This window comes from Scyliorhinus torazame, chromosome 21 (assembly GCF_047496885.1).
Source record: "Scyliorhinus torazame isolate Kashiwa2021f chromosome 21, sScyTor2.1, whole genome shotgun sequence".
NCBI lineage: Eukaryota > Metazoa > Chordata > Chondrichthyes > Carcharhiniformes > Scyliorhinidae > Scyliorhinus > Scyliorhinus torazame.
In genome coordinates this window covers 126,850,417-126,874,088 of record NC_092727.1, presented here as the reverse complement: position 1 = coordinate 126,874,088, position 23,672 = coordinate 126,850,417, and the positions used below count along the sequence as shown (strand labels likewise).

The 23,672-nt window shown below is 42.8% G+C and overlaps 1 protein-coding gene across 2 annotated transcripts in view; it reads right to left on the bottom strand.

Annotated features, from left to right (window-relative positions):
* Positions 1–23,672, bottom strand: part of npepps (aminopeptidase puromycin sensitive) — a 318,075-nt gene that overhangs the window by 105,203 nt on the left and 189,200 nt on the right. For both annotated transcript variants that reach the window (XR_011937518.1, XM_072487504.1), the window contains exon 10: positions 1,390–1,554. Coding sequence is in view for 1 of the 2 variants with exons in the window: in XM_072487504.1 (XP_072343605.1) it covers positions 1,390–1,554 (165 nt within the window). In the remaining variant the exon portion in view is untranslated. The remainder of the gene's footprint in view (positions 1–1,389; positions 1,555–23,672) is intronic.

The following is a 23,672-nucleotide window of genomic DNA, read 5'->3' as shown; positions in this document are numbered from 1 at the left end:
CGATAGAATAGAAAGATTGGGTGAGATTTTTGCAAGATTCAGTTATCCCGAAAATATGTTAGCGACAATAGGCCACAGTTTATTTAGCAAGAATTCACAAATTACCTAAAGGAGAACTGAATCCAACACATTTGATCTGCTCCTTACCAACCTGCCATAAATGGACTGACTGAAAGGTTTATTCAGACACTGAAGCATTCATTGAAGACAACTCATGAGAAAGGATCATTGTCTAAACGACTAAGCCAATTCCTGATGACATACAGGAATACAACACTTTGTACAATCCAAACTTCCCCGGCATTACTCAAATGCACAGCGTTTACTTTGCTAAAGCCACCTAAGACAAGAGAAATGTTGAGAGGAAACATGTTAGATTTTGCGACATGAGAACAGGGTTAAAAATAGTGTTTTTCAGAAAGGTCTGGAAGTATTGGCAAGAATACCACCAGTGAGAAGTGGAAACCTGCCATCGTCTCAGCACAGATGGGGCCGATCGCAGACACCGTTCAAACACGGGACGATGTAGTGTTTTAGTAACCTGAAATAGTTTGCAAAGACAATCAACTGAGTCCACAGAACCTGACAATACCAGAAACAACCGTGGAAGACACTACCCCAGTTGAGGACACTTCAACACCAAGTCAACCTCCAAACACTTAGTCGACTCGGTTGAGACAACTACGGGCGACGTCCGAACTAAACCAAAATCACCAGAGGTTGCAGTGGACATGAAAAAGCAGATGTCTGATGTTCACTAAGTACTACACAGAAATCGATGTCCTCCGAATCGTCTAACTTAATTATATTTATTAATTGCTCATATTGTAAATTTTGATTAACATTACATTGTTTCACTGCAGGAGCCTCTAATGTAAAGGGAGAGAAAAATGTTGTATAATCGGGTTTATTCAGTGAGCTTGGTTGGGAAGTACAGGTATATGTAACACTGAATAAGTGTGAATAATCACACTACCTTCCCAGTCAAGCAGATTGCCTACATTCATTCATATAGAAGTGTTTAGTTAGACAACATACTGCAGGGCTACTGATGTCCACAGGACTTTACTAGAGCAGTCAGCATTAACTGGAGATGGGGATGGGGGAAGGAAATTGAGGAAAAAAAAACATAGAAGAGAACAACAAAAAACATAGAGAAGAACTTTTGAATATTGTAACCACAGAACCATGATTCCCATGGAGCCCTTAAACAGAGTTAAGCTACAACAGTCAACGATTCCACCTTTCAACAAATGTTCTTCATTAAAATACAAATCTTAAAATCCATGCTAAAACAATGCCAGTTCGTGGCTTGGTTTGAAATGCAATATCACAGCATTCCTGTATCACCACGACGTACAAAAGCTCAGGAAATAGAAATTGATCTACCTCAATTGGATGACTGCTGTCAAGAGCATCAAGTTCCAGCGCTCGTGTGTAGTCAGCAGATACAAACTGGGTCCAGATGTCATATTCTGGGAAGCAATGGTCAACACAGAGGTACTCAATCCAAGAAGCAAAGCCCTCATTCAACCACAGATGGGTCCACCACTCCTGCAATCAAAGACAGTACAATGGAACACACTGCAACATTTTGCTATTAAAATACAGTACACATTTTTAACAGCTGGCCCAAGGATGAAATTATGCCTGAAGCTTTGATTTCTACATCTGTGAAGTGGCTTCAGTTTGGTGTTATTTTGAAAGCTGCAGGTCTTTGGAACACACAGCAATGTGAGGTGTCTTTGAAAAGGCTTGGACTTAAACTTTACGCATGTGCAGCAAAGCTGAGAGCACCCGGAGGAAACCCACGCACACACTGGGAGGATGTGCAGACTCCACACAGACAGTGACCTAAAGTTTCTGGGGTAAACTGACTTCAGCGAATATTTTTAAATATTAGGAAACAAATAATTCCCTGTTGTCAAAAAGTTTATCCACCAAAGACAGCAGTTCTCAGTAAGCAAGTAAACATTCATGCAAGTATAGAGTTCTCTCCTGCTGGGAAGGGTGAAATTCACAGCCTAATATCTAGACATTTTGTTTTCTATACTTGTTAGATACTGAAACTAACAGTTTCAGACCAATAGTGCTTGACTCTTTACGTCATTAAGGTAATGAAGGATGAACACTAAATATTATTATTGGCCCACTGTCATTACACCCCAAGAATAAAAATAATTGCAGTCGTGGATGCATTTCCAAAAAAAACCATCGACTGCAAGTCTTCTAATTTATAAAACAAATGGATCAGGATCCACTGATTCATTTCTCATATCCAGCCTTCCAAGGTCATCTTTGATTTCTCTATCCATAGAACTCCACACTAAGAAACCCCATTTCACTCATTAGGAATATATTCATTTCGTACTATGTCCACTTCATATTTGGACATTTTCCACTGTTGATTTGTGCATTTTCCACTGTTGATCTGCCAATCTGTTGTCTAACCTTACTGGCCAGTTAATTTGGACTGGATCCTATTTCAACTCATTTGATTCTGTCCTTAATCAGTACAGCTATCATCTATTTCAGTCATTATTGTCCTTTTTTATTCTTGCATTGAACCCGATTATGTTATGGTCACAATTTTCCTACTCTTTTGCTGCTCTCACACAAGTTCCTTGCTTTCCATTTCCCAGAACCAAATCAAACAATGATGTCATCTTGTACAATTAGAAACATTAATCTAAGAAGCAATGCTAAATATATTAAAAATCTTTTAAACTTTGACCACATGTACCTTTATTCAAGTTATCAAGGGATAGTTAAGAGATGAGAAAAACATTTTTGCAGATGGTTGCGTGACTTCGAAACTCTGTCTCAGGTGGGGTCACTGAATATTTTTAAGTGGAGGTGGATAGACCCTGGTTAGGCAAGGGAATCAAAGGTTATCGGGGGCAGATGAGAATGTGGAATTAAAAACACAAACCGATCAGCCATGATCTACTAAATGGCGGAGGAGGCTCGAGAGGCCGAAGGACTTACTTCTGTTCCTATTTTGTATGCTCTTACTACCCAAAATGATTGTTCAGTTCTCTGAATCTTATAAGCTTCACATCTATTTCATTCCAGTGGTCTGTAATGTACACACATCTCTTCCTAGTTCTTAGCTCTCTTAATGTGGACTTTGCTTTAACACGAGTCCCTAGTCATCCTCACACTCCAATGATGTGATTGAATCTGTCCCTGACATAACACAATCTGTCCCTAACAGCTTACCTCCTCTCCACTCCCACTTTCATATCTTTTCTGAAAATGTAATTACTAGGAATATTAAGTTCCCAGTTCTCCTCGAACCTAAACCACAGCTACATTATAGCTACTGTATCCTATCATTCAATACTTATTAACAGTACACTGTGTAACATTTAGTTTTCATTCACCAGTTAAAGTGAGACAAACATAATACAACGACTACATCTCTCAACAGAAGAAACCGAATTCAAGTTCTTGAAGGATTAAGACAGCAAATGAAAAGATGTTCTGTAAATGAAAGCAAAATACTGCAGATGCTGGCAGTCTGAATTTAAAATAGAAAATGCTGGATAAACTCAGCAGGTCTGGCAGCATCTGTGGAGAGAAACAAAGAGTTAACATTTTGAGTCCAAATGACCCTTCTACAGAACTGGATGTTCTATACCCTTGGTAAAAGGTGCTTGACACACAGGCGGCACAGTGGCTAGCACTGCTGCCTATGGCACTGAGGTCCCAGGTTCGATCCCGGAACCAGATCACTGTCTGTGTGGAGTTTGCACATTCTCCCCATGTCTGCATGGATTTCACCCCCACAACCCAAAGATGTGTAGTGTAGGTGGATTGGCCACACTAAATTGCCCCTTAATTGGAAAAAAATAATTGTGTTCTCTAAATTTATTTTTTAAAATGGTGCTCGACACAATCCTATGTGCACTTCACTCATTTTGTTGAAACCACAGAAACTAATTTAACATCCGTAAGCGTGCACCCTGGCTGTTGCATGCGCCCTGCAGCATTTGGCCAAGACCTGCAATAAATCCTGATAGGGAAGAGATTTACTTCCCCCGCCCGCTTAGGTGGATTGGCCATGCTAAATTGCCCTTAGTGTCCAAAATGGTTAGGAGGATTATTGGGTTACGGGGATAGGGTGGAAGTGAGGGCTTAAGTGGGTCGGTGCAGACTTCATGGGCCGAATTGCCTCCTTCTGCACTGTACGTTCGATGTTCTAATGACGTATCAGAGTAATCCCACATAAATGGGCTCAGGAGGTCACAACCTATTTTTCAGTGGACACAAAGCAGTAAAAATATGAACCCACGCAATAGTTTTCTTTTTCTATAAATTTAGAGTATCCAATTCTTTTTTTTCCAATTAAGTGCCAATTCACCTACCCTGCACATCTTTTTGGGTTGTGGGGGTGAGACCCACGCAGATACTGGAAGAATGTGCATACTCCACACGGACAGTGACCCGGGGCCGGGATCGAACCTGGGTCCTCAGCGCCATAGGCAGCAGTGCTAACCACTGCACCACCGTGTCACCCATGGCCCACACAATCATAACTAGTATTGCCAAAATAATTCAAGCATTATGGTGGGGATAATATGCTCATCATAACTACTTAATTTGGGTTTTAGGAAAAGAAAGCATTAACTGGATAAATTCAAAAGAATAATGCTCAGAGGAAGACTCCAATGCAACGCGCGCCCAATTTCAGAAACACAATACCAAATGCAAAGAGTAACGTGGAAAAGAAAACAGGCTCTATAAAGATATCATGCCAGGTTTTAATGGACTGGCACTATACCAAAGTTGAAACACCACTTTCCCCAGTTTTCTTTCTCATCTTGCAGAAATAAAGCTTTAAATCCAGTAGCAGATGGATTGATTAAAAATGTAGAATGGGCAGCACGATGGCGCAGTGAGTAGCACTGCTACCTCACGGCGCCGAGGTCCCAGGTTCGATCCCGGCTCTGGGTGACTGTCCGTGTGGAGTTTGCACATTCTCCCAGTGTTTGCGTGGGTTCCGCCCCCACAACCCAAAGATGTGCAGCGTAGGTGGATTGGTCACGCTAAATTGCCCCTTAATTGGAAAAAAATAATTGGGCACTCTAAATTTATAATAAAAATAAAGTAGAGTGCTGTTGCTCCTAGAGATGGTCATTTCACATTAACAAGTGTAGCCAAGAGAAGGAGAACTGCATATCACTCACTGGCTGCAGTTTTATAACATAAAAGCATCTTTCAGTGCACAACGTAAATAATTTACACCTTGTACAAGTGCTGTTGACCTGATTTAATTGACAAGTTGTGATTAATACCATTGATGCTTTCAGTGGTCTAATGAAAAGAACAATGTTTTTTTAGTAAGCACAGCTACCTATGAAAATAATTCAATGTTGGCGAATCCTTGTTAAAGGGAGAACATTCCCCTTTGTGTTGACTGTAATGATACCATAAGTAATGACTTTTGAAAGCAAATAAATGATTTATGGTATTTGATTAGCTACCAGGAATCCAAATCTACTGACAAAACACTTAAGTATTTTGAGACATTTCTCGGGTAAAACTTCACCAGTTTTACAAATGAAATATAAACAATAGTGTAAACTAACGTTTCATTTTTTTTAAAAAAGGGAATTTTAAAAAAACAAGTTAACATTTTGAGCAATGGGTTCCAAAAGGAAAGAGCTGTTACTGGAATTCATGATTTACAACTCAGAAATCGTATTTGTGAAAGATAATTCAAACAATTAATCCTGCAATGGTCAGATTGCGTTGTCACAGTGTTGCACTCTGCTCACTCCTCTGATGTCCACCCGAGTCAATCATAAAGAGTCCAAAGCAAAATATGTTCGAAAATCTCAACCTATTTCATCGCAAGTGAGTCCATACAAAAATAACTAAATTTAGCACAAATTAACAATTTTAAAACACTAAAAGATGGATGGTTTGAGAAACAAAATAAGTTGCTCTCGAGTTTAAGGCATGCTCTTAGATTCTTGCAGAATATCAACATTGTGTTCAGCATCAACTTGCAAATTCTAGTTCAAGAATAATTAACCATCAATAACTCATTTTGTTAGGTCCAATGTTGAACAATTTAAATTACACAAGCCATAAAAAGTGAGGGTTTATAACTCTGAATTGACATATTCCAGGTGTTATCAGCAGATGTCCTCCAAGCTCCAACCACCCACTGTCCCAGCTCCCACAACTGGCCACCTGAGACACTAATCCTTGCAGCCCAAGTCTTCCATACCAATTGGAAAACAAGGAAACTCTTTCTTAGCCAGCTAATTAAATCCTCATTGTCAAACAGCCTTTATTGCGATCTCCATTTAAAAATCAAATAAAAATGTTTGTTTTATTTATAAAACCATAATTTATTTTAATGCCTCTAAATTTTCTGTTGGGCTATGCAGAGCACAAAACCTTTACAGTGCAGGAGGCCAAGACCATTTGCCCATCGAGACTGCACTGGCTCTCTGAAAGAGCATTCTACCTAGTTCCACCCCCCGCCTTATCCCTCATTAACCTTGCACATTCACTCTTTTCAGACAGCAATCTAATTTCCTTTTGAATACCTCGATTGGATCTGCTTCCACCACCCTCTCAGGAAGTTCATTCCAAACTCCTATCACCCTTTGCGGGAATAATTGTTTCCTCACATTACTTTTACTCCTTTTGCCAATTATTTTAAATGTGCCCTCTAGTTCTTGATGCTCTCTTGGGGAACAGTCTCTCAATATTTACCCTGTCCATGCCCCTCAGAATCTTGAATACCTCTTATCAAGTCTCCTCTCAGCCCTTTTCTCTCCAAGGACAACAGGCCCAACCTCTCCAATCTATCCTCATAGTTAGAGTTCTTTATTCCTGGATTCATATAGAATCTCCTCTGTACTCTCTCCAATGCCTTCACATCATTCCTCAAGTATGGCGCCCAGAACTGGATACAGTAACCAAATGAGGTCTAACTAGTGTCTTATACAAGTTCAACATGCCCCCTTACTATTGTACTCAACTCCCCTATTAATAAAGCCCAAGATACTATATATTATATTAACTGCTCTCTCAACATGCCCTGCCATCTTCAATGACTTATGTACATACACATCATGGTCCCTCTGTTCCTGCACCCCCTCTAGAGTTTCTCCCTTTATGCAGTACCGTCAGGTCAATCCCAGATATTAGGTAACCCTTACAAGCGCCTCCATTAGGGATGACTACATAATTTTACAATGTTCTAGGCAGACAACAAATCCAAATCACCAGCATGGGACCTGGAGATCAAATTCCACCCAAACCTGATTTTTGTTCATCTTGTCTAACAAACAAATTTGAGGAATTATCAGTAACACAAAAGCAAATTAAATAGCAACCTTTGGTGGGGAATTGAGGGCATAGTTGGGTGGGGAGAAGGCAGAAAATCGGGAAGAAGAGATATTCTGCACTAAACTTGGATCAGTCGGAAATATTATTCCCAACACTGCTCAAAGCAGGAACTTAATAGTTGTGGGAGTAGGAAGAGGAAAGAGGGGACAAATAAAAAGGAAAGATCATCCTACAACAACAACAAAAAACCTTAAAAACCACAATCATTTAGAGGCAGGACAAGTCTATTCTGCCAGTAGGATTTCAGTTTATACTTGATCAAAATTATTTTTCCAAGACATCACACATCTTTTATTGCACATGCAAACAGGCAAGTACTGCACTGTTGCCAGGGCAGTTAATGAGCCAAAATAACACTGAATAAATTTTGTAGCATTGAAGTGCAAACTAAATCTAAAAATGCCTGCTTTCCAGCAGCTTAAAGACACACAGACACTAAGGCAACTGGAATTTATACCATTACATCATACAGAGAGTGCTTTATTGAAAGTCAGATCACTGATATTGAGACAGAACAACTCAGCAATTGGATTTACAGTCTTCAAAATGAATCGGACCTAGTTTATAATTCATGGGATGGTACAGTAGATGGTACAAATGTAGCGTTCATGCCTGGTGCATTATTTGGGAAGTACAAAATTTAGAATTGATATGTCAACAGAAGAAATGCAAAAAGACAAACAGAAGTTAAACTTACTCCCCCTCACAGGAGAATGCAAATCAGCACTGACAAAGGAGTGGGCACTGGCTGCCTTTTCCCATCTAAGTCAGCGAATTACTCAAGCTGCTAGCCAGTGATTTAAAAAGGACTGGATTGCATTTTGAAAGTCTTTCACGAGGGCCTAAGAAAATGTTTTAATTCTGCTGTATTTCATAGGGTTGGTGCATCCTTGATCAACCCAGTACCCTAGAGAGATCACTTCCCCTGCCTGGATCACAAATTTTTCTGATTTTAGACGGATACCTGCGTCAGAAAATTGTCTCAAAACATCCTCCAGGTTTGCTAGGTGATCTCTTCCCGTGGCTCCTGTGATTAGTCCGTTGCCTAAGTATACTGCCACCTTAGGTAACGCTTGGAGAATGTTCCCATCACACATTGAAAAATGATGCATTCTGCCGAGACTCCGAAGGCCAGGCGTGTATTTTTGCAGAAATCTTTAGGGGTGTTAATCATCGCACACTTCCTGGATGACTCATCTAATTCTAACTGGAGATGGCCATGACTCATATCTAGTTTGGTGAAGGTTTGACCCCCTGCCAGTTTGGCATATCGACCTTTTATACGCAGCATGGGGTACTGACTTAAACATGAGACTTTATTAACTGTTAGTTTATAGTCCCCACAAAGGCAGACGTCGGGTTTAAGAAAGGGGACTACTGGTGCAGCCCACTCTGCAAACTGCATTGGTCGTGTTATCCCAAGGCTCCCTATTTGCTCAGGTTCGGTGTCTACTTTGGTAAGTAAAGCTATTGGAACTGGCTGCGCCTGGAAATATTTGGGTAGGGCGTCAAGAGTCCACATAAATCTTTGCCCTTGCTCCCTGTATTCTACCAAGGCCTCCTTGGAATACCTCAGGGTATTTGTCAATGACCTCGTACAGTCCACCGGTTCCTAGTTTAAAAATTTGTAGCCAATCCAGACAGACCCTCTGAACCCAGTCTCTGTTCAAGAGGCTGGGTCCTGGTCCTTGTACAACTATGAGCGTGAGTGGGGCTGTCTGCAGCCCAGAGGTAACCAGAGTCATAGTGGTCCCCATAATCTTAACTGTTCCCCTGTATATGTGGCCAACCTGGCCTTGGTGTCTCGTAGGCCGAGGGACAAGATTCCCATTCGGAAATGCCGGAAGATTTGTTCCCTGATGATGGAGACGGCAGCTCCTGTATCCACCTCCTGTTCACGGAAATGGCCGCTAACCATCAGGGCAATCTTAGAGGTGATGATGCAGTTTAGCTGCATCATTTCATCCTCTATAGGCTGATCAGACTTGCAAGGCCAGGGTTCTGAAATGGCTTTGACTTCCAGCCTTGGCGGCATGTGTACTGTTGATTCTGACAGCCTTGCCTGGGCTGTGTCCTAGGGCCACACTTACAGATGTCTTGTGGCTGACACTTGTAGTCTTCCAGGGGGGCTTCCGTGGTACTTCTAGAGTTATTCAGCTGTCTTTGAAATGCCTGAATCTTCTGGCTGAATGTTGAATTGGTGATGGGTGAGGCACATGGGAGTCTTCGTTAGGAATGCTGGCTTTTCTGTATGAGAGTCCTCCCCCACCCCCAGAACGCTCTGTCTGTTGTTCCTTGGAGGTTTTGGCCCCTTTCTCAGCATTCTCCAAGGCTAGTGCTAATTCTATAGTCCTTTTCAGGTCTAGGGTGCGCCCTGCCAACAGTTTTATTGTATCGGAACTTTATCCCACACACTAGCCACTCCACGTAACATCTTGGTTCGGGTGGACCAAACTCGCAGTATTCGGCCAGCTTCTTTAATCTAGCTAGGAATTCCATCACAGATTCCCCAGGGTCCTCCCAGCCGTGTTGATTAGGTAATGCTGGAGGATTAAGGACAGCTTTGTGTTGTAATGGTTCTTTACTAGATCCACAAGCGGGTTGAACGTTTTAGTGTCACAGGCTGCAGGATAAGTTAAAATCCTAATAATGCTGTACATCGGGGCCCTACAAGCTGACAAGAGGATTATTTTATGTCTGCCACTCCCATCTATGCCATTGGCATGGAAGTAGCAGTGCATGCATTTGGGGAACTGGGACCAGTTCTCTACTTCTGCATCATAAGGCTCGAGCTTCCCAAACAAGGGCATTTCTGGGTTTTTCTTTATGCATTATTTCTTACCGAAGTTGTCATCAGTGAGTTTCGAAAAGGCTGCTCAGAATCCCATGTTTGAACAAAGAAGAAAGGTACAGTACAAGAACAGGCCCTTCAGCCCTCCAAGCCTGTGCAGATCATGATGCCCTAACTAAAAAAAAAACTTCTGCCTTTACTCAGTCCGTATCCCTCTGTTTCCTCCCTATTCACGTATCCATCCAGATGCCTCTTAAATGTTGCCTGCATCCTCTGACAGCACGTTCCAGGCACCCACCATTCTCTGTGTGAAAAACGTATCCTGCACATCTCCTTTAAACTTTTATCCAGCACCTTGAACCTGTGCCCCCTTGTAATTGACACTCACACCCTTGGAAAAAGCCTCTGATGTCCACCCTGTCTATGCCTCTCATAATTTTGTAGACCTCCATCAGGTCTCCTCTCAGCCTCTGTCTTTCCAGTGAAAAAAATCCTAGTTTGTTTGATCCTTGCTGCCAAAGTAATAATTCCAGAAGATGTCAAGTGAAAAGCTAAACTGGCTTATTTTAAACTAAAAATAAAACCACTACCGTGGCACACAAAACAAACGTTCCAGCCCAGGACTATCAGGAGCTCCTGGTCTGGGTCTGGGAGCTACATTCAAAGGTCCTTCTAACGAGCCACAGCTGGGTGGGTCTCCACCTGCTCACCACGGGAACTCGTATTCTATGAAGCCCACGGGGAGATCAATCACGACCCCCCGGTTCTTGTGAGGGTTAGCACAAATCACATAATCAAGTTTGTAGAAACTACCAAGTTAGGAGTCACAGTATTAAGTGCAAACATGGGCAGGAAGTTACATCAACATGGCTGACTTGATATTTCCAGCTAAAGTAGCCTAGTAAATCCTAGTATCATCAGAAATTCAAGGCAGCAGATCCCAACCAACTTCTATGCGCAACTAAGTACATAGGGGTGGGTAATAAATGCCAGCTCAATGGCAATACCCACATCCCACGAATACATAATATTACTGGGGGAAAGAATTGTCTAAGCTTTTTGCCTTGCACTGAACAGGATAATTGCAAAAATACCAATGTTAGGGGAAAGAACAACTTCTACTGGGATTCCTCGTCTGGTTTTCACTTGAAATGAAAATCGCTTGTCACGAGTAGGCTTCAATGAAGTTACTGTGAAAAGCCCCTAGTCACCACATTCCGGAGCCTGTTCGGGGAGGCTGGTACGGGAATTGAACCGTGCTGCTGGCCTGCCTTGGTCTGCTTTAAAAGCCAGCGATTTAGCCCAGTGAGCTAAACCAGCCCCTTGCATCATTATGTCGTACCGCGTTGCGCAGCCTTAAGACCAACCCGGACATACACATCAGTTAACCTGACAAGGGGGCCGGAATAGTCACCTTGAACAAATGTATGCATCAACAAAATGCATGTCATTCTTAATGCTGCTCAACATGACTGGACAACCTTGCTTGAAAGAAAGCTTAAACAAAAAAATGCTTGCTGGATTAGTGCAAGAGTGATGAGCTGCCACTTGATGTATATGACAGGACTTGTTCTCACGGTTCGCTGCAACTGCATATTTACGGACTGCCCAATGCACACAATGGTGGTGTCCCTTTATCCCCAATCTCATTATGACCGGTTCTGCACAGCATGAATTAGTCAAATGGTCGGGCGAACTGTCACAACCAATTTTGAACAAGTTTTCCAGATACATGGTGAAGGATTCCTTCACATTTGCAAAGACGATACAGGACTTGCATATCGATTGCAATACGGTGTCCATGTGCTCATTTGACATCATTAGCCTACTCACCAATGTTCAACTAACGGGAGCCATAGATATATGCATGCAGCACAATATCATGGTATTCTAGATCAGCCACCATTGCGTGAATCAGTATTCACTGAGCTTATGAACCCATCAAGTCACACAGTTGAGCTCAGCTTTAACAACAACATATATGCCCATAGAGATGATGTGCCATGGGATCTCCTCGAGGCCCAGCTCTCACAATCATCTTTGTTGGGTACCACAAGAAGCGTGTCTTCAATGGGATGACACCTAACCTCCTACCCCATGCTTATTTCCATAGCAGTATGTAATAATTTCCTGTATATTTTAATGGTCTCCATCAGAGAGATCTTGGTGTACAGGTCACTGAAAGGGGCAACACAGGTGGAGAAGGTAGTAAAGAAGGCATATGGCATGCTTACCTTCATTGGCCAGGGTATTGAGTATAAAAATTGGCAAGTCATGTTGCAGCTGTATAGAACCTTAGTTAGGCCACACTTGGGAGTATAGTGTGCAATTCTGGTCGCCACACTACCAGAAGGATGTGGAGGCTTTAGAGAGGGTGCAGAAGAGATTTACCAGGATGTTGCCTGGTATGGAGGGCATTAGCTATGAGGAGAGGTTGAATAAACTCGGTTTGTTCTCACTGGAACAACGGAGGTTGAGGGGCGACCTGACCGAGGTCTACAAAATTATATGGGGCATAGACAGAGTGGATAGTCAGAGGCTTTTTCCCAGGGTAGAGCGGTCAATTACTAAGGGGCATAGGTTTAAGGTGTGAGGGGCAAGGTTTAGAGGAGATGTACGAGTCAAGTTTTTTTTTTTTTTATACACAGAGGGTAGTGGGTGTCTGGAACTCGCTGCCGGAGGAGGTGGTGGAAGCAGGGACGATAGTGACATTTAAGGGGCATCTTGACAAATACATGAATAGGATGGGAATAGAGGGATATGGACCCCGGAAGTGCAGAAGATTTTAGTTTAGATGGGCAGCATGGTCAGCACAGGCTTGGAGGGCCAAAGGGCCTGTTCCTGTGCTGTACTTTTCTTTGTTCTTTGTTTGCACTCAAATTCACCTTTGAAATGGAGCAGTCAAATGAACTCGCTTTTCTTGACACACTAATTTAGAAATCTACCAGGAGTTTCTCTACCACGGTCTACTGCTAGCCTACCATCAATGGTCAAGACCCACATTGCGATTCTTACAATTCCATATGCCAACTGATTGGCCTTATTCAAATCTTGTAAATGGGGCCACAAGCGATTTACTCAGCATTGAAGTTTGATGCTGAAATAATAATAATAATCGCTTGTCACAAGTAAGCTTCAATGAAGTTACAAGGCACATCAAAGGCATCCTCAAGAATAAGGGCTACCTTGATTAGATAATTTTGCACTGCATATCACACACTCATAAACAGGCCTAAGGTTGTCACTTTTGGCCCTGCATAAGTGCCCAGTCTACCTCAGATTATACGGGCAAGGTATCTCAAACAATGTGGGCAACAGGTGAAGTTAGCCATTGCAGCTTGTTACTATGTAGCAGCAGCACGTGGTATTCACCAAAAACAGGATGCAGATCTGCCTACCACACAAATGAATAATGCGGTTATAAATTTCAGTGCCAGTGCGATGCAAGGTATGTAGGCTGTACGTCCTAAAGACTGGCAGATCACATCAAACAGTGTGTCCCTTCCGCTGTTTGCAATGGGCAAGGTACAGGCCATATCCAAACAGTTTGTGTTTGCAAAACTCAAAGCACAGTGATTCTGCATTGGACAACATTTGCTAAATAATCCTGTGTGCTAAATATGCTGTCAAGTAATTTAAAATGGTCAGTCGGGCTTGCAGTGTGGTGCATTTGTGTGGATTGGAAGTTACATAGAGCCCTGTTTTTTTCAGACAGATAGAACATGCATGCACATTTCACCTGTTTCAGCTAAACAAAACAAGTGATAACCATTTGCCAGTTCATTCCTCAGGGCAATGCGTTGACCAGAGTCAAGCTGCCTGGTTTAAATTTTTAAACCATGCTTGCAGTTAACTGTGGTGCATTCTCCATGGCAATACCTCTACTATTCGAGTCTATTTACCAACCTATCAGCACACTCTTTTCATACAGTTTAAAGTTGTTGTTTCCCCTATATTAGGAATGTGGGAAATTAACAAGATTAATTTGAGATGAAAATAAAATAACAGACAAGTAATAAGACTAGCAGGGATCTCTAGGAATAATGAGATGTGAATTGCTCAATAACAAGGTTAGCAGAAGTCTTGAGACATTGAGGGGTGGGTGGTCCTATCAGAAACATTGTTTACCAGAGATCAGTTGGGTTATACAAATCATAACTCCGAACGGCAAAGACTTTGAGGGGTAGAAGAATTCAGAGCGGAATATCAAAGGGACTAAACAGTATAAACTGCTAGCACCCTCATCGAGGAAGGAGGCTAGTTTTTCATCCAACAGTCAGTTCTATCTGAGATCTGAGCCATGGAGGCCTGGTCCATTTAACATTTAGAGCCACGGCAGTTTGCAGATATTCTCCTCTAAAAGACACAGTTTTGTGCCTTTGATGAACCAGGAAAAGACATTTTCCCAGGCTTGGTCCCCTAAGCGCTATTGTATGGTAACAATTAACTGGATTTGACCTGTACAGTTGCTAAAATTGGATGTTGCGTGGGAAAAGGGTGTCTCGGAGTTCAGGGAACATGGGTATATTTTGGGATCAAGAGGTAACTTCAGATAAAATGGTTATTCATAGACTTAAGTGTCATAGTGTTTTTTGTCATTTTAAAAAATTTTCTTCTACTTAATAAATATTGTGATGAATGTAAGAAATTGTCATATTATATATATGTTTTGCAGTAACGTTATTAAAACCTGGGTTAAGATGCATACCGACAGAATGTCTGCTACAGCTGTGATTATGGTGTCGTAAAAAGTGAGGTGCTCATTGATTTTGCAGGTAAAATATTCTGCTAATGGAATATTGTTTACATTTAAAGGACAAGTGGGATGTAGATTTTTTATGATGGGTATTGTGTTTGGTCCTGGCTAAACAGGTCATGGGACATTTTGTGGGAGGAGACCAAAGAATGCCCGATTTGGGTATAGATGATTTAATAAGGGGAGGAGCCAGGTCTGTCTGAAAAGTTAGTTCTTTCTAGGATTTTAATCTGAGGTGTTTCAGTTGGTTCTGAAAGGTTCTCTCATTTCTCTGTGCAGAATTTTTGGAGGAAGTAGAAATCTGGTTGTTCACTTCATTCATGAGTGGTATTTGGACGGTGTTGGTTTGCTTAATTGAATGAAATGAAATGAAAATCGCTTATTGTCTCAAGTAGGCTTCAAATGAAGTTACTGTGAAAAGTCCCTAGTCGCCACATTCCGGCGCCTGTTCGGGGAGGCTGTTACGGGAATACAGAGGCAGGTTTAGAAGCAAGTTAAAGTTTAACCTTTTACTTAATAACTGTTAACTGTAAGTATATTTCTTTGTTTTAATGTGGTTGATTCGGTGTTAAATGAAAAGTTTGTTTTAATATAAAAAATACCCAAGAGTCAGTGTTACCACTACTGTTGTGTAGTAACATTTTCTCACAATTTTATAAATTGCAATAGCTGGGTTATCATCTGGGATCCTAGTGATATTCTTTATTAATTATTTACACAATGACTGGACTGGTTCCTCACTGAGTTGCACATTGTTTCTTCACATTATTCAAAAAGAAAATACACCACTAAGAACCAGTGTTTCAAGTTATCCTTCGGGGCTTTGAGACCGCTATCAGTCTAGCTCCTGCTAGAATCAGTGGTGTTCTTACCACCTGATATTGGTATTTTTGCAATTGTCCCGATTAGTGAAAGACAAAAAGCTTCAACAAAATGTCTTCTTTCAGCAATATTCAAGTTCTGTACTACGAAATGAGTATTTGAATAAAAAATAACGGTGCTTTAAAACAAACATTTTGGAGCTTAGTCAGTAAACAGTCCACCTAGCCCTCAAGAATATTCTTAATTAGTTGCTCCATGAGGAGGGACATGACAATTTTGGCATATGTCCCTGCTGGTTAGTGACTCTGCAGGGTTGACAGCACAGTTTGTACACCTTTATCACATCTAATACTTGAGTCAATGTCGATTGGTCATCCCATTGTATTCTTATTCACCTTTTCTGTAGTGGCTTGGTGCAATTGAGAAAAGTGTCCCCAATTTGGTGGAAAACCCACTCCAGTTTTTGTTGTCTGTGCTCCGAATAAGCTTCTTTCAAACTTCATAGACTAAATCATCAGCTCCTAATGTTTGTTGACTCAGCTGTTTGCAAGCATTCAAAAAAGTTCACTCTAAACCTTGGAGTTTAACCACATAGTAATTTGGACCAAACATGAGACTTCTTCCAACATGTTTTCCAGTAGCAGAAAGAGTTTAGAAAATATTTTCACATCTGTCTAGTGATTTTCTAATTCATAAAAATGCAAATTTGAAAGGTAAATGTTTTATCTGGAATCTTCCTCCATGAAGCTCTGTGGGATGGCAAACAAAGACAAATGCACATTTTTGGGGTGGCATTGTTAAACACAAGTCTGCCAATCCTCTCAGACAAAATATTATATTGTACAGTTTGGAAAGACTCAATACTTGTAATGTCCATATAACAGCCCACATGAAAGAAGATCAACAAATCATTCAAGTTCACATCTAACTCACCGTTCACATCTAACTCAACAATACAGGCTACACGCGAGGATCACTCACTAGATCAATACACACTGCTTGTGACCTTTAATTACATTAAGCATGAACACTAGCTCCACGGTCAATCTCATTGAATATTTCAATAGCTGCTAAAAAAGACAAGATTAAGAATGACTGCTTTTGTTAGTTTTTATATAGTTACAAATAGGAACGCTTCTGGGGGGAGGATGAACAGTCAGAGGTTACGGTTCACATTAGTACCAATATTGGAAGCAAAAGGAACGTGGTCCTGAAAGCAGCCTTGAAAAGGAGTTCGGGAAGAAATTAACAAGTAGTAATTCCAGATTAGTCTCAGTGCCACATGCTAGTGAGCACAGCAATAGGGGGAATCAGTGATTGAACACGGGGCTGGAGAATTGATGTAGGAAGAATGGCATCAGATTTATGAGGCATTGGGATTGGTTCTGGGGCAGGTGGGACCTGTACAAGATGGACAGGTTGCACCTCAGCAGGGCCGAGATTAACATCCTCATAGGTACAGTTACAAGGAGAGTTACTAGTATTGTTGGGGAAGGTTTAACCTAGATTGGTTCAGGGGTGGAAACATGAGAGGAAGCTCAGATTGAAAGCCAGCAAAGCTGGTAATAGGAAGTAGAAAAATAGTTTAAAAATCAGAAAGCAGCCGAAACAATGGCAAGCATCAAGTAGGATCAGAATGCGGCATAATGATAACAAGACAGTTATGGTGACTATCTGACTGCAAGCAGCATTCATAACAAAGTAGATGATTTGAAGGTGGAAATAGAGGTACATGGGTAAGATCAAATTGCCATTGCAGAGATGTGGTTACAGGGTGAACAGTGCTGGAACCAGAATCTTCAGGGATATTCTTCATTTCGGAAGGCTAGGCAAAGGGGAAAAGGAGATAGGGACGCACTCTCAATAAAGGGATGAAGTCAGTACTTTAGTAACTAAGGATCTTAGATTGGAGGATCAAGACATAGAATCAGTATGGGTGGAGTTAAGAAACTGCAAGGGGCAGCAAACATTAGTGGGAGTTGCTTATTGGACACCAAACTGTAGTGGTAATGTTGAGTACTGTATAAATCAGGAAATTAGAGCAACACGTAACATGGGTAATACAATGGGTCACCTTTAATTTACATATATACTGGGTAAACCTAATTAGTACTAATGTGGTGGAGGATGAATTCCCGAATAAGATCGAGATGGGCTTCCAGAGCAGTATATTATCTAACGAGAAAGGACTAATTAATAAGCTTGCTGTAAAAGAGCTATTAGGAAATAGTGACCACAAATGTATTAAATTTGTACATTAAGTTTGAAAGTAATATAGTTCATTCTGAAACTAGGGTTCTAAATCTAAATCTAAACAAAGAAAATGATGCAGGTATATGGGACAAGTTGACTATGATGGGTTGGGAAAATACATTAATAGATTTTATGGTAGACAGCCAATAGCTAATCGTTAAAGAAGAGTTGCTAATATTTTAAGAAGTGTTACATGATCTACAACAAATATATATTCCTCTGAGACATAGAAAAACAACAAGAAAAGTGAATTAACTGTACCTAACAAAAGATAAAGATTTCTTATAAAATTGCCAGAATAAGTGGTAAACCCGAGGATGAGGAGCGGTTTAGAATCCAGCTAAGGATGACCAAGAAACTGTTGAAAAGGGAAAGAGAATATGAAAGCAAGCTAACGAGTTACATAAAGCAAAGACTTCTTTAAGGTTATATGAAAAGGAGGACTTCCGGTGATGGGGATGTACTGAGTGGACACATGAAAGGTGGTTCTCCTCCTGGAAACTTGAAATTCGGCACTTTTAGCCCAATAATAGACTACTAAACATGGAAAAATAAAACCCCAACCTCCTCCAACATCACCACAACGAACGAGGCATGCCAGGCAACAATTTGAGCAGCCAAAAGGACGGCAGAATCAGCAAAAGCCTGGAGAGGCAGATCTGATTTGATTTATTATTGTCACATGTATTGGTATACAGTGAAAAGTATTGTTTCTTGCATGCTATACAATGCATACCGTACATAGGGAAGGAAGGAGAAACTGCAGAATATAATGTTACAGTTATAGCACGGTGTAGAGAAAAGATCAACTTAATACGAGGTAGGTCCATTCAAAAGTCTGGTGGCAGCGTGTTCTTGAGTCGGTTGGTACGTGACCTAAAACTTTGATATTATTTTTCCTGACGGAAGAAGGTGGAAGAGAGTATGTCCGGGGTGCGTGGGGACCTTAATTATGCTGGCTCTCTTTCCGAGGCAGTGGGAATTGTAGACAGAGTCAATGGATGGGAGGCTGGTTTGCGTGATGGATTGGGCTACATTCAAAACCTTTTGTAGTTTCCTGCGGAAAGATTGAGGCAATGGCGAACACGTGGGCGAGAAGGAATCGGTTGCACCAAACAGGATGGGCCACCAGGACATACGCCGCCGCCAATTGCACAGAGATGCCATCAAATTAGAAATTATGGTGAAGGTGGCGGTAGCGGAGACAATGGTCACCTTTCAAGCAGCGCTGGAAAAGGTGGAGAGGCGACAGGATACGACAATCAGGGAGCTGGAGAAGGCTGCCACCGATCAGTGCGAAAGGATTACCTCATTGGAGACGGAAAGGACAAGGTTGATGGCGGCACAAGAGGCGCTGAGCGGGAAGGTTGAAGACGAAGAGAACTGGTCACCAGGTGGCACAGTGGCTAGCACTGCTGCCTCATGCCGCTGAGGATCTGGGTTCGATCCCAGCCCACTGTCCGCGTGAAGTTTGCACATTCTCCCTGCGTGGATCTCACTCCCACAACCCCTCGCTCCCATAATGCAAAAGATGTGCAAGGTAGGTCGATTGGCCACGCTAAATTGCCCCTTAATTGGGAAAAAAAGAGAATTGGGCACATTACATTTTTTTTTAATAAAAGAGAACCTGTCTCACCCAGTTAAAACCTCTCCATTGTGGGCCTACTCTGATACAGAGGGCAGGAACCCAGGGAGTACATGAACCAGATGCTGGGCAAGCTTCTTGGAGGGGAAAGCTTCCCCAAGCCCACAAAAGTGAATAGAGCCCACAGGTTACTCCGACCAAAGCCCAAAGACAGGAAGCAACCACGGGCCATGAACGCAAAATTGCACCGGTTCCAAGACGAGGAAAAGATCCAGAATTGGGCACGGCACACACAGTCCTGTTATGTGGGAGGGACATTCACTCCGTGTGTACCAGAACATTGGGGCAGACCAGGCCAAATGCCAGGCGGAATTCAATGCAGCCAAGGGGCCCTATACAAAAGCCAGGTGCAGTTTCGGATGTTGCACCCTGCCAAACGCTAGGTGACTTTCCAGGGTAGTACTACTTCACCGTACCAGCAGCTGACTAATTTGTGGGCAAACACGGGCTGGGAAGGCGATGACTCCAGTAGTGAACCAGAACTCTTGTTTGAAAGAGGAGACTAATTGTGTGGGATAGATCTGCCTCGTCTTCAGTCTAGGAGTCTCAGGAAGGAGGGAGTGAGAGAGGTAGGATGCAGAAAATGGTGGCGGTGGTGGGGGGGGGAAAAAGAGAAACGCAATGAGTCGGGGGAGAGGCGACTCTTGATGGGGAAAGTGGGGGGTGGGGGGGGGGGGGGGGGGGAGGGGTTGCTTGCTGGGAATGCTGGCTACAGTAGATTGCACATGGCAACAATGGCACCGCAAACAAAGGGAAATCCCGGAGTGCAGGGCCCATCCACATGGCATACATAACGATGATGGCCATCTTGGTTCGCCCCTGGACAAAAGGAAAACCCAGGATGCAGGGGTGCAGCCAGATTGTGAGTATGGCTACCCCAGCCATCTTGGATGGCCCCCAAACAAAGGGAAACCCATGAGCGTTGGGGTTCATCCATAAAGTAAGTATGGTAGGCCAGGATTGAACCCCAGTCCTCAGTGCAGTAGGCAGCAGTGCTAACCATTGAGCCACCATGCCACCCACCCAGTGGACTTTTACAAAGAATTTGCACCCCGCACTTGCAGACTCGCTAGTAAGGGGCACCCTACCACCAACACTGGCACGTGCCTCAATATCACTGATACCCAAAAAGGACAGACCTGACTGAGTGTGGGTCCTACATGCCCATCTCACTACTCAGTGTAATAGCCTGGTGAAGGCTTTGGCGAGGCGGCTGGAGAGCTGTGAGCCAGAGGTGATCGCGAAGGTCCCGACAGATTTTGTCAAGGGCAGGCAGCTAACATCGAACATCAGGCGCCTGCTGAACGTGAAAATGACTTCATCCCAGGAGAGAACACCAGAAGTGATCATCTCCCTGGATGTAGAAAAGGCCTTTGACAGAGTTGAATGGAAGTACCTCATAGAGGTACTGGAACAATTTGGATTTGGACCAAGGTTCACCTCCTGGGTGAAACTACTGTACAGCGCTCGCATGGCAAGTGTACGGACAAGCACCAGCTCTATAACATCAGGCTGCAAATTGGCACGAGGCAAGTATCCAAATGGGAGACAAAGAGCATACAGTTTCATCCTGTGCAGATGACCTGCTTCTCTACATCTCCAACCCCCAAACCAGCATGGAAGGGACAACAAAACTCCTGAAGGAGTTCTCAGGTTACTAACTTAACCTGGGCAAGAGCGAGCTCTTACCTGTAAATACGCAGGGGGGAGGGACAGAGCTGGCTGGACTGCCCTTTAAGCAAGGCCTGACCAAATACCACTACCTGGGGATCCAAAAAGCCCACGATTGGACATGGATCCACAAATGGAACCCGACGAGTCTGGTCGAAGAAGTCAAAAGGAACCTGCAGAGATATGGCCCACTCCCACTCTCAGGAAGAATACAAACAATCAAAATGATTGTGCTGCCTAGGTTCCTTTTGCTGTTTAGATCCCTCCCGAGCTACATCCCAAAGGCTTTTTTCAACACAGTTGATCATGGCGCGCGCATGTGTGCGTGCGTGTGGCTCGAGCATCCAAAACAAGGTGCTACAAAGGAAAGGAAACATGGAAGGCCTGGCCCTCTCGTCGTGCCTACATCTCTACCACTGGGCGGCCACCGCGGAAAGTGAGGGGATGAGTTAAGGATCCGGAGGTGAAGATGGAGGAGAGTTCCTGCATAGGGATGTCCCTCCGAGCTCTAACCACATCCACTCTCCCATCCCCTCCGACCAAATACTCCAGGAGTCCAGTGGTAGTAGCCACTCTCCGGATGTGGTACCAAATAAGGCAACACTTCAGCCTGACCGAAATATCCACCATGTCCCCCATCTGCAATAACCACAGGTACATTCCCGCAATAATGGACGCTACCTTCAAACGGTGGAGAGAGGACAAGGGGACTCTTCATGGTTAGGGGCATGTACAAGGCCGTTGGGAGACATCGCAGAGAGGTTCCAGTTACCAAGAGGATACGGACAGACATACATTCAGATCAAAAACATCCTCCGCAAGGAAACAACACCGTACCCCAGATACCAGGACACTCGTTAGTAGAAGAACTGTTTTGGGGGGGGAGAAGAGAGACAGAGAGAGAGATAGAGCGTGGTGGGGCTGGATTGGGGGCCAGGGAGACCCACTCTATCTCCAACTATCGCTGGTCCCCTATCCAGCCCCATCGCTCCACTCCACCGCTCGCCCCTCCCCGCCCACTACAGTATAAATCTGATCCTGTTTCCAGTTCTCTCTAGTTTTGACGAAGAGTCATCCAGACTCGAAACATCAGCTCCCTTTTTTCTCCATAGATGCTGTCAGATCTGCTGAGATTGTCCAGTATTTTCTGATTTTGTCTCACCAGACTGAACCCTGGGATGTTGGAATTGTCTTACGAGGAGAGATTGACGATACTGGGCTGTGTTTGCTAGAGTTTCAAAGAATGCAAGGTGATCTTGTTCAAACTTACAAAGTTCTTACAGGACGTGACAGCATAGATGTATATAGGATGTTTCCCATGGCTTGCGAGTCCAGAACCAAGGAGCACAGCTCAGAATAAGGGGCAGACCATTCAAGACTGAGGTGGAGGAGAAAATTGTTCACTGGAAGCATGGTGATTCTCTATCCCAGAAGGGCTGTGGAAGCTCAATCATTGAGCACGTTCAAGACAAATATCAACAGATTTCTGGATACTAATAGCATCAAGGGATATGGCGTTAGTGGGGGAAAAATAGTGCAGAGGTAGAGGATCAACTATGATCTGTTTAAACAGAAGAACAGGTTCAACAGGCCAAATGGCCTACTCCTGATCCTATTTTCCTATAATTTGAGTACAGGTGGCATATATTAAAAATTCAAAACTAAAAGATGAAAACAAAGCAGCCATTTGCAGGACTGGTTGAAGTTGTGTTTGTGCATTGGGGGCAACAGCAGGAGGCCCCAAGAGAAACCTTTCTAAATTCCAGGAACTACAGCCCAAGTTTACATAACCTCTCCTCGTAATTTAACCCTTGCAATCCAAATATCATTCTGGAAAACAATGCTGCAAATCCTCAAAGGCCAATATACCCTTCCTGAAGTTGTGCTGTTCATAGTTCAACAGACACCAGTATAAAAATGGAATTCTTCAGATTGGGCACCAACTGCTTGCAAACTCAAGAAATGGAACCAAGCAATATGGTGCCCAGTACTTAGCCAGTGTAAATATGTTGATGTGATTTGATTTCGATGCAAAGTCTAACAGATTCAAGCAAATAATCGTGCACGTTTTATTTGGACTTATGGAGCACAGTTACACTGTTACAACCAATCAAACCCTGCCCCAAAATCCTAGCATTAAACTCAGACTCCATACTAATCCTAACTAGATTTACTTTTGCTTATGTCTAGCAAATCGTTGATCTGGCAGTGAAATGGCATTGAACTGACTCTACTGTAACACAAACAGTCAGCAATATGCTGTGATGCACAATGTTGCTGCTTATTACCCAACTACTGGCAGAAATTCAACTCCTTGGGTCAGCAGGCAATATCCAGCTGGACAGGTTATACTGCCAATG